The following is a 19,939-nucleotide window of genomic DNA, read 5'->3' as shown; positions in this document are numbered from 1 at the left end:
GCCTTTCTCAATCCCTCTTAATTCTGGTGCCTTTGTATTTATCCTGTACATAGCCTGCTTGTACATATTTGTTTGCTCGTCTTCCCCCATTAGATTCTGAGCGCCTTAAAGAAAAGTACTATCTTTGCCTCTCTTCATATTTCCCAGTCCCTAGTAGTGCCTGACTCATAGTAGGCACTTCAGGAAATGTTTATTGATTGATTAAATACAAAATCTAATGGTCTTCTCTCAATCCTTATCCTTCCTGCCTTCTCTGTTGGCCTTTGACAATGTCAACCACTCATCTTAATACTTATCTTAATAAAAACCAATTTGGGGTTTTTTGTTAGGGGTTGAACTTTATGTAATCATTATACCTATTATCTGAATAACAACAGGATTTCTAAGCATTTTCGCACACACTCACATTTCTCCATTACCCACACCAGGAGTCAACAGAATTCCACAAGTAATACATTTTTTTTTAATTTTTAATCATTTATGTTAGCTATAGACACTTCAAAATCATAATTTTACTATAAACAAACTATACATATCTTTTACTTACTGCTAAAATACATGGTTTTCTTTTTATTTGTTCAAGAGGACATATGGCTCACTACAATTCCCTCCTCGAAATCTCTCATATGTCTCCTGATATAGGCTAAAACTACAATATACATTTTTGGTATTATTAGTCATTTTAATGAATATAACATATAATTGAAATATTTTACAACTTTTCCCACGTAACTTTATACAGGACTATTTACATTACTGTACATGGCAGAACGAGAATGACATACAAAGGCAAGACAGCCATTCTTGTTCTAACATTTCCCATCTAAACACACACACACAGAGCTCAACAATTGCAAGAATGACTAAAGAGAAACTTCTATGGGAGGGTTTTTAAAAAATGTTTGTTAGCTTGTATAGCACTGATACACTGAAACCTTTTAGAACTTATTGAACTCTACAATTTTCTTCTTGGTTTTGTTCTGGTACAGTGTGTTTGCTTGGGGAATGCTTCGTTCTCATACTGTCTTTAGGGAGGTCAGTAGAAGCTCTTTTTGAAGGATTATTTGCAGAAAGAGGAGATCTTGTGGTAGGTTCCGTGACTGTCACGAGTGATTCCACGTGGTGCTGATGGACATCTTTTGCCTACAACAGAAACATATCTGTTATAATGAAGTGGTTTTAAGGCAAAATTAAGAACAAAGCATCACAACAAACAACTTTAAACTGTCAGATGCTTTCTATATAGAAACTGTATGTGTTGTTTATTTATCAGGGAAGAAATTAGGAGAAAAGTATGGCATAATGGAGGAAGGCAGCATAGTAATGAGAACTTGCAAGTCAAATGACTTCACCCGAGTTTAAATCCTGCCTTTCTCTGCAAGTCAGTATATGCCACTCAGAATGCTTCATTCCCAATCCATTGTTGTTTCTATTATCTGATGCTGATGATAATATAGTTAAACTCAACTCTTAATAATTCTTTTCAGTGATTTACAAAGAATATACAAAAGACATGCTACCTGACCTCAAAGCACATATTTTTAAAGTATTAGACAAAGTAAAGAAATATATAATGTTCTTCATTTACTGCTTATTAAGATATTTGATTAAACACTGACAGAGAGACAGCTGTCTGATGGCAATTTTCAGGAACAGAACTTCTCCCTGATGTACTAAGTTAGAACTAGCTTCTTAAAATTTAATTCAAACACTTAACATGCTTATATTTTGTTAGGTTTGCAAGCTAGAGTATAGACATGTGTCTGCCCTCACGGAATTCCTAGTCTAATACAAAAGCTGAGAGTTGAAAAGAATTGTTGAATAGATGAGAGGGATAGAGGTATTAGATGGGAAGAATTAGGGCTATTTATGGATCTTATGATGAGAAAGAAAAAGGAATAAAAGGATCATAAATAAAAGCTATACATGACTGAAGTTGAAGGCAAATGGAAAAGGCTACTCCCTAGCCTATCTGCTTTGAACATAGTAGGTTACTGATGAACTACGATTTACAAACACAGATTATGACAAATCAAATAATTTAAAAATCTTCCTCTGCTGTACAACTGCAACCAATTTTGAAAACAGGCAGGATGTAAACTATGTAGTTCATGTACAATAAAAAGAAAAGGAATTCTACTAAATCATACCTTAAAGAAGAATGGTAAGACTTATATGAAATGATACAAATTTAAATTTACCTAAATGACTACAACAATATTAACTGAAAGAACGATTTAAAAATAAACACTTAATACTATTGGCCCGTGAGAAGAAATGGAAAAAATCCCTCCCTCATTTCATTTTAGATGTGAGACACAAGAAATAAAAAATGATATGCAATTGGTTGATGTTTCTGAGCTGTTTTATGCTTTGTAGAAAGGGACAGCCAGACAGGGAGAGGGGGGAGAGGGATCATATTCAGAAATGACTATTAAAAACAACAGCAGCAATAAACATCAAATAAGGGATGCCGATCACCACTCAACAAATGCAACACAATCTCAGGGCTCACCATACGTAAAGCAGATCACCAACACTACATTGAGAGCAGCCCTAGCCAGCCACACAGCCAAATCCTGGCTACATTTAGGGGGACTTCGATAATCTTGAATCATGTCCAATTTAGGAAATTATGGTCTGCAACTGATTAAAGCTTGCATTTTAGGTTTGGTTCCCAATAATGGTCAATTAGCTTTACTAGACTTTTTTCAAATTCAACTTAAAAACACTTTACTCATCACAATGGGAGACAGGCTGTAGTGTGTATAGATGGTATAATACAAACCTGTTTTCCCCAGGTTAAGGGAAAGAAACAACTTAAACCCAACTCAAGGCCAACAATGGGTCAGGACTGTACAGTTTTATTGTAAGAGAAAACTATAGAAACACATTCATTAGATTCGTATGAGTATTTATTACTAGGGAAGGTGATTGAGAATAAACTGCTGAACTTGAACTGAAAAGACACAGCCCATCCTTGAGCATCTGAGAGCTGCTGGGCTTATCGGCTCATACCACAAACTCAGTATTTCACTTCTTAATTAATTTGATCTGATCAATTCTCTCATTCACCAAGTTAGTTACAAAAATTAAACAAGAAGCCAAGAACAGCCAATTTCTAAACTATCAGTATACTTTGATAGATATTTAAAGAATAGATACTGATGTATTTTTAAACTTTGTTGTACATCCCACTGTCAGACGCAAGCTTTCAACAACATCTTTTAAAATGACTAGGTACGGGGAGCAAACAGGTGGCTCAGTGAGTAGAGCACTGGCCCTGGAGTCAGGAGGACTTGAGTTCAAATCTGGCCTTAGACATTTGAAACACTTACTAGCTGTATGACCCTGGGCAAGTCACTTAACCCCAACTGCCCTGCCTTCCCCTTTCCCCCCTCCAAAAAAAATGACTAGGTAGGAGCTAAAGCTAAAAGCAAATTTGAGTCTGATCGAGGCATTTTCTAAAAGTCTACTTCCAAAAGGATGCCTTATTATTTGCATTTTCCATTTCAAATTTTCAATTCAATTCAGCTCAACAAAATTTACTAAATAAACAAAAATAAAATGCCTAGTAAGGCCAAGCACTGAGGATACAAAAACACAAACCAAATGATCTCTACCCATCTAACTCACTCAGCAGTAAATCCGTTGCAACCAGTTATTAATTCTTGGACAGTTGAAAAAGAAAATAATATGAAATGAAATGAAGGCCCCCTAGTGTGCAAACCTTTTTTTTCTTAGACAGCTAATCCTAGAAGCCACATTCAAATTAACTTTGCCATCAAGTCTATGATGACACACATGAAAATAGAAAAATACCATACGGCCATTTTTCACAGGCTTTGCTATATCTGATATGTACACTCATCCACAGATATATACATGTACATACAGATGTATACATACACATACAATATTATGAGAAAAATTAGTAACAAACCCAAGTGACAACTTGATATTAGCTTGGAGTAGCTGGTCAACAACAAACATTTATATTAAGGGCTTACAACATACCAATAATTGTGCAAAGTACTGGGGAGGAGGGGGGGGAGGGGGAAGGGCGGAGCCAAGATGGCGGCTGGAAAGCAGGGACTAGCGTGAGCTCCCCGCCGAGTCCCTCCAAAAACCTATAAAAAATGGCTCTGAACCAATTCTAGAACTGCAGAACCCACAAAACAGCAGAGGGAAGCAGGGCTCCAGGACAGCCTGGATGGTCTCTGGGTGAGATCTATCCCACACGGAGCTGGGAGCGGAGCGGAGCAGAGCCCAGCATGAGCGGCAGGGACCAATCAGACCAGGAGCCGGGCGCAGCAGGCCCTAGCGCCCTGAATCAGTGAGCTGCAGCAGTTACCAGACTTCTAAACCCACAAACACCAAACACAGCGGAGAAGGTTAGTGGGAAAAGCTGCGGGAGTGGAAGGAGTTCACCATTGGGCCATCTGCCACCGCCCCTAGGGCAGCAGATGTGGGGCAGCTACAGCTGCTGTTGCTTCTGGCCAGAGGCCCAACCAGTGGGAGGAATTAAGTGGCAGATCAGAGCAGGAGTGCACAGCCTGCTGAAGATCTAAGTCCAGTCCAGGTTGGGGGTTCTTGGGGAAGGAGCAGTGCTGGTGTGGCAGAGCTGGCACCTCCCCCCCAAACGTGGAACATAGAATTCGTTAGTCTACAAGCAGTCATACCCCACTGAAAAACTCAAGGGTCAAGTTAGTTGGTTGGGAATATGGCCAGACAGCGAAAACTCACCCAGATTCAGTCTCAGACTTTGGATTCTTTCTTTGGTGACAAAGAAGACCAAAACATACAGCCTAAAGAAGTTAAGAAAGTACAAGAGCCTACACCAAAAGCCTCCAAGAAAAACATGAACTGGTCCCAGGCCATGGAAGAGCTCAAAAAGGATTTGGAAAAGCAAGTTAGAGAAGTAGAGGAAAAATTGGGAAGAGAAATGAGAAGGATGAGAGAAAACCATGAAAAACAAGTCAATGACTTGCTAAAGGAGACCCAAAAAAATACTGAAAAATACACTGAAGAAAACAACATCTTAGAAAATAGACTAACTCAAATGGCAAAAGAGCTCCAAAAAGCCAATGAGGAGAAGAATGCCTTGAAAGGCACAATTAGCCAAATGGAAAAGGAGGTCCAAAAGACCACTGAAGAAAATACTACTTTAAAAATTAGACTGGCGCAAGTGGAAGCTAGTGACTTTATGAGAAATCAAGATATTATAAAACAGAACCAAAGGAATGAAAAAAATGGAAGACAATGTCAAATATCTCATTGACCTGGAAAATAGATCCAGGAGAGATAATTTAAAAATTATTGGACTACCTGAAAGCCATGATCAAAAAAAGAGCCTCGATATCATCTTTCAAGAAATTATCAAGGAGAACTGCCCTGATATTCTAGAGCTACAGGGCAAAATAGAAATTGAAAGAATCCATCAATCGCCTCCTGAAAAAGATCCCAAAAAGAAAACTCCTAGGAATATTGTCACCAAATTCCAGAGCTCCCAGGTCAAGGAGAAAATACTGCAAGAAGCCAGAAAGAAACAATTTGAGTATTGTGGAAACCCAATCAGAATAACCCAAGATCTGGCAGCTTCTACGTTAAGAGATCAAAGGGCTTGGAATACAATATTCCGGAGGTCAATGGAGCTAGGATTAAAACCTAGAGTCACCTACCCAGCAAAACTGAGTATCATGCTCCAAGGCAAAATATGGACTTTCAAAGTACTAGCAGAGTACTAGGGCTAAAAAGAGGACAATAAACAGTAAATACCTGGTCTCAAGAAGTTTGCATAACAGGGGCAGCTAGGTGGCACAGTGAGCAGAGCATCAGCCCTGGGGTCTGGACCTGAGTTCAATTCTGGCCTCAGACACTTGACACACTTACTAGTTGTGTGACCTTGGGCAAGTCACTTAACCCCAATTGCCCTGCCTTCCCCTCTCCAAAAAAAAAAAAAGAAGAAGAAGAAGAAGCTTACATAACAGACATGGGAGTGTGGGATGGGCAGAGAGACATGAAAATAACCAGGAACATATAAGGTAAATATACAGTTAAGATAGTTGACCTGAGAAGGGAAGGTATTAGTGCAGAGATGATCGGGAAAGGTCTCCTGCAGAAGGTGAAAGTGAGATAGGTCTTGAAGGAATCAGGGATTGTAGTCAAGTCAATGAGCATTTATTAAGTGTCTACAATGTGCCATGCACTGTGTTAGGTATACAAAGAAATTACTTGTCCTCAAGAAGCTTACTCTCCAATGGGGGAGAAACTTGCCAGCAACTATGTTCAAGTAAGATATAAATGGGATAAACTAGATAATTGAGTGAGAAGACACTGGCTTTAAAGGGGCACCAGGAAAGGCTTCTTACAGAAGGCAATATTTAAGCAGAGGTGTGAAAGAAGGCAGGGAAGCTAGAAGACTGAAATGAAGAGGAAGAGCATCCAAGGCATGGGGACAGTCATTGAAAATGACCAGTCGATAGATGGAGTATCTTGTGCCAGGAACAGCAAAGAGGCCACTGTCACCGCATTCTATAGTATGAAGAGGAGAGTAGAAAGACTGGAAAGGTAGGAAGGCGCTAGGTTATGAAAAGCTTCAAAAGATGTTATAGTTTATCCTGGAGGTGACAGGGAAACATTCAAGTGTATTGAGTTAGGGGAGTGGCATGATCAGACTTTTAGGAAGATCACTTTGACAACTGAGTGGAAGACGGAATAGACTGGGGAGACAGAAAACAAGGAGACCGATGAGCAGGCTCTCACAATCATCAAAGGATGAGGTGACAAAGGCTAGCGCCAGGGTGGAGGCAGCCTCTGAGGGGTCATACACCAGAGATGTTACAAAGGTAGACTATAACTAGGCAAAGGACTAGATTTAAGAGGTGAGAGAAGGAGGAGTTAAAGATGACACCTAAGTCACGAGCTTGGGTGAATAGCAAGATTGTGCACCTAAGCCAGTGTCGGTGGATGAGATAACATGGAGGGGAGTAAATTGTAAGAAAACTGGTAGTGTAAGAAAAGGCCACATTATGAAGAGCTTTGAATGCCAAAGGTAGATGCTATCTGAATCTAGAGGTAAAACGCCACTGGAGCTCAGAGTGAACCTCCATTATAATAATAATAGCTGACCTTTATATAGCACTTCAAAGTTTGCAAAATGGTTTCAATTTGATCTTCACAACAACCCTTGGAGGTAGGTGCTGTTAATTATTCTCATTTGTAAAATGAGGAAACAGAGGATCATCAAATAGACATTTAAGTGACTTGCACTGGTTGTATAACTATTAAACCTCTGAGGCAGGATTCAAACTTAAGTCTTCCTAATTCCAAGTTCAGTATTCTACCTACTGCACTACCTAGTTACTCCAGAAAAATCACCTTGGCAGCTGAATGAAGGATGGACTGGGGTGAGACTTAAAATAAGGGAGAACAATTAGAAGGCTATTCTAATTGTCCAGATGTAAAGTGAGGAGGGTTAAATTAGGGTTAAAATGATGGCTGTAAGTAGAGAGAAGAGATATATCTGGAGACCGAAATGACAAGATTGGCAATTGATTGAATGTATGGAGCAAGAACAAGGAAGTCAAGGATAATACCAAGTTTGTGAATCTTGGGTATGATGACATGCTTGACAGTAATAGAGAAACAGAGGAAAAAAACAGGTTTGGAGAAAAAACAGGGAAGTTCTGTTTTGGACCTATTAAATCTGATATACTGACAGGGCATCTAAATTGAGATCTTCACAAGGCAGTGGTGATACTAGAGAGAGATTAAGAGGTGCATATGCAGACCTGAGAATCATCTGCAGAACATGATAAAACTGCACTCATGGGAGTGGATAAGATCAGCACATGAAAAAGAGAGTGAAGAGAAAAGAAGGCCCATGACAGTCTTAGGGAACATCATGGTTAGTGATCATGACACTAATGAGGAATCAGCAAAGGAAACTGAGAAGTGGTGAGGCAGATAGCGGGCAGAATCAGGAAAGAGCAGTGTCACTAAAACCTAGGGAGACAAAATTATCCAGGCAGAGAAGGCAATCAACAGTGTCAAATGCAGCAGAAAAAGGTCAAGAATAAATCAGAATTGAAAAACTGACCACTGGATTTGACAGTTTAGAGATCCTTGGTAAATCTGGAGAGGGGAGTGAGGACATAGCAACTATTCCGGGGATTTGTTGTTTATAAAGTGCTATCACCTCTTTTTGCAGAGGCAAAGAAATGAAAACAAAAGGAATGCCCATTAATTGGGAAAAGGCAGAATATATTTTCGTATATGAATGTAATGGAGTATTATTGTGCAGTTAGAAATAATAAAGGGGATAGTTTCAAAAAACTCAAGGAAGAATGGTATGAGTTAATGCAAAGTTAAATAAGCAGAAATAATAAAACAATTTATACAATAACAACATTATAAAGATAGTTAGTTTTGAAAGACCAAGAACTTGGATCAACACGAGGAACAATCACAGTTCTTATGGACTCAAGATGAAAGAGGCTATTCAACTTTAGAGAGCTGATGGGCTCAGAATTCAAAATAAAGCATCCTTTTTTTTTTTAAATTCTGGACGTGACTAATGTGGGAATTTGCTTTGCATGACTATACGTATTTTTAATGAGTGTAGTTTTCTTGTCTTCTTAGGTGGTGGGAGAGTGGGAAGAAATAGGGAAAGAATTCAAAACTGAAAACTGAATTAAATAAAAAAATAGAAATAATGAAAACACTGTGTTCAGAGAAATCAGTCCCTATAGGAAATTGATGTCAAGTAAAGGTAGTTAACTAGAAGAATAATTTATACAACGCTATAAAGAAAAGTGCAATAACCAATTATAATTTCAAAGAAATAATTATCTATGTTGCTCACCACCTGAAAGAGAATTAAAGATGCCCAATGATACACATTTATGGACAATGGAAATGTGGGAATTTGCTTTGCTTAACAGTACATATTTATTATGAAGAGTTCCTTTTTTTCTCAATTTGGAGGATGGGGTGGGTGAAAGAAAATAAATGATTGTTATTTGCTGATTAAAAAAAAAACTAAAGCAAAAAAAAAAGCTCCTCTTAATAACATGAGACCAGGAGTTATTAATGGCACAAGTGTTTCTTATAGAGAATAAGTTATATGATTTGCCTGAAGAGCAGGCACAGGTTCTTTTAGTTACATTTACATATGTATATGGATGGCATCGTGGCCTTGAGGAAAGTGTGTGGACAGTGGAATGTGGAAGCCTCGGTTCAAGTTACATCTCAGATATTTACTAGCTGTGTCGCTGGGCAAGACACTTAAGCTCTAGGAGCCATAGTTTCCTCATCAATAAAATGGGAATAACACCACTTCCACGACCTTCCTTTCAAGATTTTCTCTGTTGTTATGTCTTAAAGCATTATGCAAATTGTCACCACACACAGAAGAACCACAACGCCATCTTGGGTATAAAGAGACACATAGTCAACCCTTGACTGACATAAGCACAACAAACAACGGTGCCACCCATGGGAGCCGAGCGGAACAGTGCGGAGCAACTCTGGTGAAGACTTCACTTCCTGCTCTGACTTAACACAACAATTCAAAGGCCACATGAAAAAATATACTAATTTGTGAACATGAAAAACATGGACTACGCTTAATACCTTTACCATTCTAGAATATGTTTTTTTTCTGCTAGAATTCCAATGTTCATAGCCCTCTGCAGGCACCTCGATAAGAACCATCACTATTTCCTCCTAATCAGGGCTCAGTGTTCAGAGTACCGAAAAATACTGAAGTAAAAACAGCCTAGAATGAGCAAACTGTCAGTGTCTGGGAGCAAAGGGAAAGGATACCACCTCCAAGCCCTCATTGCTGTTCAGCTGTTTTAAGTTCTATCCAACTCCTCATGACCCTGCTTGGGGTTTTCTTGGCAAAGACACTGGGGGGCTCTGCCATTTCCTTCTCCAGCTCATTTTACAGATGAGGAAACTAAGGCAAAGAAGGTTGGTTAACTGATTTGTCCAACTGGTAAGTGTCTGAGGCTAGATTTGAACTCACGTCTTCTTGACTCAAGGCCCAGTGCTCTAACCACTGCACCACCTAGCTGCCCCAAAGTCTTCGTTATTAACTTAAAAATCTTTTCTCACCATCTCCTTTGGAAGTTTGAGGTAATGCTATTTCTTATTAACTATTTACATATAACACCGCAGGATCCTATATGGTCAAAGATTTATCTGTACATTGCAATGCTTTGCCTTAGGCATTTTCATTGGGCTTATCTTTACCGATTTATTTACACCATACCATAGGAAAGGTAAGACATTAAAAACCAATAAGCACAGGAATTTTGTTGGACCACATCCTCTAAATAATATACACGAATTTCCTAGGATTTCAGATGAGATCACGGTGCACAGCAGTTAGTTACCTTTTGTGATTTGCTGCCCCCAGCTGTTGGTTTGGAGGAGGTCTTAGCAAGATTTTCTGACTGTCCCTTCTGCAGATTCAGAGCAGGTGGTGATAACTTTTGTGCAGCAAGACGGGGGCTGGCCCTTGTGGCCAGGGTCGTTCTCCGAAGGACATAAGGGCTTGTTTTTCCAGTGGGGATATCAGCAAATCCTGTGACACAAGTTTGTTTGTTTTTAAAATATGGCTGGCTTTGATGAGGCAGAAATAGTAATGGTTATTCTAACCTACAGTTGCAAAAAATATTCATCCTCAGGAAGTAAGTAAAGTTTAGATTTTAGAAAAAGGTAATTTTCATGAACATTTCACACTGGCCATAGAACACAGCATAAGCATTTTGATCTATAAGAGGGACTTTTCTTAGAATTCCTCAATTAAGATTTTCCTTCACAAGGATTAAAAAGATTAGAGGGAAATATATGTGTGTGTGCATACTCACATTCACATGCATGTGTACATGAAGATTCTGACAAGCAATGAGGTAAAAATCACCAACTGAGTCACTATCAATTCTGCAATACCAATTGCTGTATTCCTTTATTAACCTCAGAGACAATGCCATGCTTTAGGTTAAGGTACAGCCAAGGAAGAAAGGAAAAAAATGGAAGTAGGAGAAAAAGAGGAGGAAGAGTAGAACCTGTTATTTGTGGGTAGAAGATAAACAAAAGCCACAAACTCAAGTGGCCCCCAGTGATTATATCACTGACTACCTCCAACTAAACAACAGATTGGTAACCTTTGACCTAACACACCCCACTGAGCATAAACCTAAAGGAGGTGAATAATAGAAAGGTAGTACTACATAAAGCAAAATATTCAAAGCAGCACATTTTGTGGTACCAAAAAGCTGGAAACAAGGTGGGTGCCGCCCATCCATCATGGAAAGGCTGAACAAATTGTGGCACGTCAATGTAATAAAATATGATCCTGCTATCAAGAATCAATGAATAATTTTTAAAAGGATCAATGGAATATGAAGAAATATTAGAGAGCTTTGTATGAAGTAACACAGAGTGAAGAAAGCAAAACCAGAACAATATACACATAAATCAATGAAAAAACATTTAACAAGCACCTGTGCTATACACTAGGGATACAAACACAAGGAATGAAATATTCTCTTTTCAAGGAGCTTATATATTAATTGGAATGCCAATATATGTGTGAACACACACACACACACACACACATGCACACACGATAACAATATTCAGAGTAAATACAAAGTTAAATACAAGGTAGTTAGTGGGGAAAGGGGCACTAGAAGTTGGGGGGAGTTGGAATTAAAAAGTCATTGTTTCAGAAGGTGGTGCTTAAGCTGAATCTCAAAAAAAAAAGGTTAAGGCCTGTAAGTATATCACAGACAACAGCCAAACTGGCCTTCTTTCTCAGTCCTTATAACCTGTGCCTGGAATGCGTTCTATCACTGCCATCTATCAGAAGGCCTTTTTCCTTCAAGTCTTCAAGTGCCATGAACTTCTTCCTGCTCCCAGATAGCTGATGGTGGGCCCCTACTCCCAAATCACCTGCCTATTGTAAACTGTATGCTCCTTAAGGATAGGAACTGTCACTTTTGTCTTTGTATCCTCAATATCTATTGTGGCTGGTGCATGGTAGGTACTAAATAGTTATTGATTAACTAAAAGCCATATTTATGACTTTCGGTTAAAATGACCAGTTTTCACTTGGCCACAATGACAGAGTATTAATTTTTTTTAAAGGTATATCATGTTCTTTGATAGGATACTTTACAGGATAAGCTATTTATGACATACATAGAGCTGAAACAAAAAAAAAAATGTAAAAGGCATAGTAGGAATATTAGAGGCAGGGATATCACCAATACTCTCACACTAGCACACCTAATTTCCAAATGACAGGTGATCAAGATATCACTGAGAGTTACTAGGACTTATGGAAGAGTCCCTAGAACTGAAATTCAGGAGATTAAAATCTGTAGCTTTTTAATCCAAAGCACTATTTTTGTTTCGTTATTCGAATCAACCCACTTTTCCTTGTAATCTGGCATGAAGTTTTATCTATCACAAAAAAAGGGGAGAAAAGAGTCTAGACCAATTTAAATAATCATTTGCAAGTCATAAAGGCCAAATTATATACTAATATCCATAAATGTTCTAGACACTGTATACTTCTGTCAGAGAAGGATTTTATTTCACACATTAGGAAAAGGGTGGGGGGATTAGGGAAAGAGAGAAATTATTTAAGAAATAAAGAGTTACCTTTCTTTACCACCTCTGGTAGTCCTTCTGGCTCATATTCAATGTTCTCCAAGCATGCAACACCTTTTGGTGTCACTCCTTTTTTGATCCTTTTAGTAAAAGTCTCTGGTGTAGAAGGCATTGATTCTCCATCACTTTCTTTGGCACCACAAGACCTTCGTCTCTTGCTTGAAACTTTACTTTGACTGGCTAATGTCTTCTTTTCATTAACAGGATGACTTGATATTGAATCAACTGAGTTTGGCAAAGGAGAAGTCTGAGAGGTAAGTTTTCCTTGCAGAGAATTCAAGAAAGTAACCTGTGCTTCTAACATCTCTTTACTTTTTTCTAGTTTTTCATAACTCACAAGAAGGTTGCAGTACTTATCCAAATATTCATCTGTCTCTTTATTTTTTTCTTCAATAGTTTCTTTCAGTTCTTTCACCTCAGCTATCAGTTCTTCTACATTAACATCCGGGGCATTATCTATTTAAAAAGAGATGTCATATTCACAGTTAAGTAATTGAAGAGGTTCTAATTGTTAATATAAATCACTAACATTTAAACAGGTAGCCTTAGGACAAAATTAAAACTATTAGAATACATTTTAACACAGATCAGCCAAACCCCTGATCATGTTTGAAAATGTAAACGTAATGGCTTAAGTTAGATCCATAGCTAACTCAACATATGATCTTAGCTAAACAAACCAGCCTCCCCTCCTAGCAAATATTTTTTTCCCAGGGATACTTACAAAGTCAAATTAATGAGTCTGAATTTCACTTCCTACTTTCTCTACCCACACTTTCTGCTAACAGTGATAATGAGTAATGAAATGATCAAAAGGAGATGGAACAAACAGTCCTGACACAGGTGCAATACTAGGTAAAACAGGCCATGCGCACACATGCACACACACACACACTCTCTCTCTCTCTTTGTCTCTCTCTCCTTCCTGTGGCCTATTAGCTCAGTGAAGTGCTAAAGGAATACACTCTCCAGTGACCATGGCCACACATAAAATCTTGCTCAATTGAGTCACAGATGTACATACGGGCAGATAGGTGAATGTTTTCGGAGAAGGCAAAGCTATCCACAATACAGTGATTCTTATCTTGTCGTTAAGTGTAAGGTAAGCCTTTATCTACTCACTCCTTCCACACAGGTCACCTTAAAAAAAATATTCCCTTAATCTTGTTATTCCTTCAGACTACTGTCCTTTATCTCTCCCAGCTCCTTCTGTCTAAATTTCAGCTACCACATGCCCACGCAGTAGCCAAATCTTGTCAATTCTATCTCCACAATATGTCACGTGTATTGTTTTCCTCTTTACTCATAAGAGCTATTCATCACCTTTCATTAGTCTCATCTGCCCCTTTCCTCAATGCTCCAATCTCACCTGCTTTAATCAGCCTTTATAATTTGCAAAATAATTTTCCCTAAGCATAGGTCTTACCACATCACTCTCATGCTCAAGAATCTTCTGCAGTTACCAATAAATAACTCAGCCTTGGTATTTAAGGCCCTAATGATTTGGAACCAGCCTAACTTTTCAGTATCAAATCACAGTGCTTCCTTTCATGAACTCTACATTCCAGGCTACTAGGTTATTTATTCAAACATCTATCTTAGTCTGTTCGGTCTTCCACACCTGGAAGTAAGCACTTCTTACTCACTTCTAGATGTTTACTTGTTAAAATCTTCATCCTTTCATCCCTCAAATTTTCTTATAACACTCTGTACAGACCTCATCCATCAGACTCTACACCCTGCATTATACTTTACTATATACGTATAAAAAACATGCTATATCCCCCAGTAGGCTAAAAGCTCCTCAAAAGGCAGGCAAGATGTACCTTTTCATCCTTATTTTCTAGCACAAAGTTTGCACAAATTGAAGCCTTAAGTAAACATTTGTTGAATCTGAAGATCATAGTTATTATAACATTAAAAAATGTGGTTCCTTCTTAATTGGCAGCAAATTTTAAAACAAATTCAGAAGAATATGAATTCTTGTATCACTGAATAACAAAGGGACATGTGTCTCAAATACTACCATGTTTCAAAAGTAAGAGCATGCCCTGTTGAAAAAGAATTCTGGTTATTATTCCTCTGATTAATGCCTACTTTGTTTCTGATTCTCTTGTAGAGCTTCAAGGCCAGTAATTTCTTTCTGTAATGCTTCTTTTTCATTCTCCAGCTGTTTACAGGTTTTGATCAACAACTGTATTTTTCCTCTAGCATTTTCATTCTCTTTCTTCAACTGAGTTACGTATTTCATATTATCCGCCTACAAAATAAAAGCACTTCTGGTTAAAACTTTATACACTTAAATAACGTCTCTGTACCCGCAGAAAGTGTCTTCAATGAATTCCAATGATAATGAAACAATGATGACATTTTATGGTTTGCAAATTGTTCCCTTTACAGCAGCACTGTGAGATGGGTAGCCCAAATAGATAGTGTCATCACTTATTTCAGGCAGGGTACCGGAGGACTCACAGTTAAGTGACATGGATGAACACACACTACCATTTGTGTGACTAAGGTTCAAAGCTAAGTCTCTCGACTCCCGCTCATTTCACCACCTTCTACGCTACAAAGTCTACGCCACCATGCTACCTCACCAAAGGTACAAAGCAACAAGAATCATTACATCTTGTACTTTAAAAGACTAGTTTTTGTTCAAATCTAAGAATCTAACTAACTCACTGGCTGACGTTTCCAAATGACTCTTCAGCACAAGTTTAAACATTTCCCCACCTAGAATTATAAACAGGATGTTGAATTTACCATTTTTGGTGTATTTAATAGTTAGAACAATATATGTTAAGATATGAGGGAGCTTACGAATTTTAAGTAGTGTTCCTTTAGTTCTAAATAACTGGATGACCTCCAAGATCCCCTGAATCTATGACCCATGACATAAATTTTCACCACTGAATAAAATGTATAACATATTATGATCCATGAATGAAACCTTCAGATATAAATCCAAGAAAATCGTTAGAGGTAATATGTAAGGAGTGAACCTTGACCCCTTTGTCATAAGGGCACAACTTGGAATGGAAAGGCACACTGACCCAGGTGCCGAACTCCGAGTAGAAGGGATAAAAACCTGGGATCTAGCAAATCTCTGCCATAAGGATCTGGATCGAAAGATTTATCTAGAGGAACTACATTAGCCCACAACTAAAAATCATATACTAAGGAGTGGGAGTTTTAGTATGTGGAAGACTCGTATTGACGGATAATGAGTTTTTAAGTATTTTAAAGCCAAATAATAGTGTCATCATGAATCAGGAACAATGAACAGGAAAAACACTCCAAAATTTAGAACTATATGAAAGTGTAATTATTCAAAAGAAACTGGATGACAACTTGTCAAGAATGCACTAAGAAAATATTCTTATTCAAGTAGGGACTAAAATAACCTCTGACATCCTTTTCTAGCTTTGAAATTATGTAGTGCTTAAAATTTTTTAAGAAAACAAATACTTCATTATTCTGGTTTAAATTCTTATACATTTTAAATTTTGAGAATTTTTTTAAATATTCAATTCTGCCACTTAACTAATTCACAATAACCTTCCCTCCAAAGGTGAGGCATTACTGGGTCTTTTACTATAATACATTTTTCACAATAAAAAAAATCCCTGGACTAGGATTACATGACCTTATCTATCCATTGTCTTATGATGGGTCCATATACATGAAAGAGATGAAAGTACAAGGTACTGACCTGGTTATCTCCACATAAGCCTCAAACACCTAGGATGAAACTGAAGAAACTGACTTAGCAACAGGACTAGCAATAAGGTTATATGATATTTACTGGTATATCACAAGCAATTACTGATTGGGAAGCTCTGTCCATTGCTTTCTCATTCATCTCCACAACTCCTTAATCTCCTTTCAACAGAACTCAGGGAGAAATGCTGTCAAAACACATTTACATGTGCACAGGTTGGAAAAGACAGCTAATCACTTATCAGTCTCTTCAGCAACACAGCCTGTGACATCCTTAGTAGCATCTCTGAGCATGAATTATTATAAAGTTAAGTGAAAAGTGGGAAACATTTAAACTTCAACTCTGTAAATTCAATGTAAACCAAATATTCATATTAGTATCACTATATCATTAATGACCCTTAAAATGGGCTGAACATTATCATGGAAAAATACCTTGGTTTTCTTCAATTCTTCTAATATCTTACTAGTAGATTTCAGCGAATTAGTTAATTCTTCTTTATTGGACTTTAAAATCTCCATCTCTGACTTATGTGAGCTGAGATCCTGTTCTTTACAAATTAGTTTCTCTTGATATGCTTCAATTTCCATTTCATGCTAAAAAAGATAAAATATAGTATTGGTCAAATAACTCAGCAGAGCCAAGTTTACATAACTAACTCACAGTCAAAACAAAACAACATGACCTGGAACTCTGGGTTTCAGAATGATACTTTCTACAGTGAAGGTACAGAATTCTATTTCAGGACCCCTCAGTAAGCAGGATTTTTTTTTCCTCAAGAGCAAATGCACTTTTATCACTATATTGTAGAGAGATCTAAAATATATACATACGTATTTACAAACATTTATAATCTCTCTCACTTCCCTATTCAATTAAAAAGAAAAAAGAAAACTCTCTTAACATATATACATAGTATAGTTAAACAAATTCCCATACTGTCCACATCCAAAAAACATATGTCTCATTCTACATTTTAAGTCCCTCACCTCTCCGTCAGGAGATGAGTAGGAGGAGTAGTCCTCTGGACTCAAATTTTATCAGTAAATGTACATGCTAAGAGAGGCAGTGCAGCATAGTGGATAGAAAGCTTCACTCGGAGTTAGGAAGACTAACAAGTCCCATTTCCATAATAGCTCTGTGACCCTGGGCAAAGCAATTAACCTTTCAGGGTATTCCCTAAGACTACACATTGTAGAGAAGCTGACAATCTGCCATGGTTAATAAAACCCCACACTGGAGGCTACCTCCACCACTGAAATCACAGCTCTGATCCAAAAAAAAGTCAAAATAACTGGACCATCGATTTAGAGACTAAAGGCACCTCAGAGACCTTCTAGGGCAGCCATCACCTCTGAAAGGGCAAGAGACTCTGCCATTTAAGAGCAAACTTAATTAAGGGTAAAAAGGATTTGCCAAAAAGCTCCAAGGGTACAAAAATATATTTCTTTACTCAATAATTACTCAATAAACTGCCAGAAAGGACAATACACTTCTTTTGTTGGTTATCACAAAGATTTTAACACAGTTCTAAAGTCATGGTTTATTCATAAATTCATGTATATGAATATTCACATGACATGCTTATATATGACTACATTGTATTGAGCACGTGTCATTTGACGTGTACCGACAAAACTGTTCCGTCTTAGCATATCACCTATACGATAGTGTCAACAAGAATTCATACAAAGCAAGGCACTTTTCAAGGAGATAGTTCATCATAGTTGATAATGGATCATCAACTTCATCATAGACGTTCAAAGCCTTAAATCAACTATCATCCCTCCTAAAAAATAGATCCCTCCAGCAAAAATTTTCGTAGTAAATTTATCTAATAAAAGTCTCATATTAAATATCTATAAGGAACTGATATAGAACAAGAGTCATTCCCCAATAAATAAATAGTCAAAGGATATATAAGGGGAGAAGGAAGGATACATTTGGACTTCAAGTATTTAAAGAGCTATCATATTGAAAAAGGATTAAGCAGTATGATACGGTGCAGGGTTAGCCAGAGCACTTTAGTTTAAATCCCAACTTCTTATTTGTGTGACTTTGGACAAGTCCCTTAATTATATCCTTAATTTTCCTACTCTATGAGAGAAATTAATTTTAACACTGTACCATTTGATTATTAACAATAATTGGTAATATTTCCTTTCTGTCTAAACATTAGCTTAAAGAGAAGTCCCTCCCCTGGCTAAACAATGCCAACAACATTCCAGCTCCAAGGCATCTGGGCTATAAAATAAACAGGATCCAGTTTGGTTTAGGTCCTTCCCCTGGAGAAAAAGCTCCTATCCTTAGTCCCCCCTTCATTACAGCTTAGACACAGAAGTAGGGAACCTGAGGCCTCAAGGCCACATATGTGGCCCTCTAGGTCCTCAATTGTGGCCCTTTGACTAAATCCAAATTTCCAGAACAAATCCCCTTTAATAAAAGGATTTATTCCGTAAAACTTGGACTCGGTGAAAAGGCTGTGCCCAAGGACCTAGAAGGCCACATGTGTCCTGGAGGCCACAGGTTCCCCACCCCTGGTTAGAGTGACCCAGCTCATGAAGGAGAAACCAAACCAGAGAGAACCTAACTGGGGTGCCCAGATTACTGAAGGAGGCTCATACCTCATGATCAGGCCACATTCTCAGCTGATTTCTCTTCTCTCCCCCACCCCCCATGAAATGACTGGGAGGGGCTGAGGGCTTTTAGTCTACCTCCTCATTAAATGTCCTCCAATCAGTGTTGAGTTTCACTTGTCAGGGAAGTTCCCTGCCAGAAGGTACACACCTGATTTAAGGTGTTTCAGAGACTGTCTAGGGGACTTTGGTTACAGAGAGAAATCACTGACCATTAATTTATTTATTATTGGCTAGCCTATTTAATAAATTAATTTTTATTACCCAGAACTTTGTCTCTTGGAGTTTTACATGACAGCTATAAAATGAGAGGATTTGAATGAATAAGGCTCTTTCTAGCACTGAATCCTATGATTTTAGACTTCTGTTTGGACCCTAAAAGTAATGGGTAAAAGCTGGAGAGAGAAAGATTTCTGATCTGTCAAAAAAATTTCCTAAGTATTAAAGTTATCCAAAATTGGACTCACTATCTAGAAAGACAGTAAGTTTCCTATCACTGACACCCAGTTAATGACCATCTGTCAGTTACTGTAGAGCTACAGGCTGTCACGTATAGGCTGGAGTACACAACCTCTGCTCAAGGATTCTTTCAACTCGAAGTTTCTATAGGTCAGAAAAACACAAGTGACTTGGCCATAGGCCACAACTACTTCATACTAGAATTAGCACTAAAATCTAGGTCACCTGACTCCACAATCAGGACCCTTCCAATCCCACTATTCTATCTCACTGCCCAACAAATTTGGGTGTGATGGAGTCCAGAAACCATGACAACAAAAATTGAAGACACCATTAAAAGAACAAAAATTTTTTTTGTAATTGGTACATTAAAGGTCTATCTTTTAAATGATCTGTATCTGTATTCCCCAATCCTAATTTTAATCTCAATTCC

At 37.9% G+C, this 19,939-nt stretch overlaps 1 protein-coding gene across 1 annotated transcript in view; it reads right to left on the bottom strand.

Moving 5' to 3' along the window:
- Window positions 1-498: 498 nt before the first annotated feature.
- The window catches only part of CENPF (centromere protein F), a 74,187-nt gene continuing 54,746 nt past the window's right edge, over window positions 499-19,939 (bottom strand). The window contains exons 16-20 of the mRNA XM_036755539.1: window positions 16,846-17,007; window positions 14,788-14,950; window positions 12,682-13,146; window positions 10,404-10,594; window positions 499-1,143 (exon numbers count right to left, since the gene is read on the bottom strand). Of these exons, the coding sequence (XP_036611434.1) occupies window positions 946-1,143; window positions 10,404-10,594; window positions 12,682-13,146; window positions 14,788-14,950; window positions 16,846-17,007 (1,179 nt within the window). The 3' untranslated portion in view covers window positions 499-945. The remainder of the gene's footprint in view (window positions 1,144-10,403; window positions 10,595-12,681; window positions 13,147-14,787; window positions 14,951-16,845; window positions 17,008-19,939) is intronic.

The sequence above is a fragment of the Trichosurus vulpecula genome, chromosome 4 (assembly GCF_011100635.1).
Source record: "Trichosurus vulpecula isolate mTriVul1 chromosome 4, mTriVul1.pri, whole genome shotgun sequence".
Classification (NCBI taxonomy): Eukaryota; Metazoa; Chordata; class Mammalia; order Diprotodontia; family Phalangeridae; genus Trichosurus; species Trichosurus vulpecula.
This window is presented reverse-complemented; position numbering and strand designations above follow the sequence as displayed.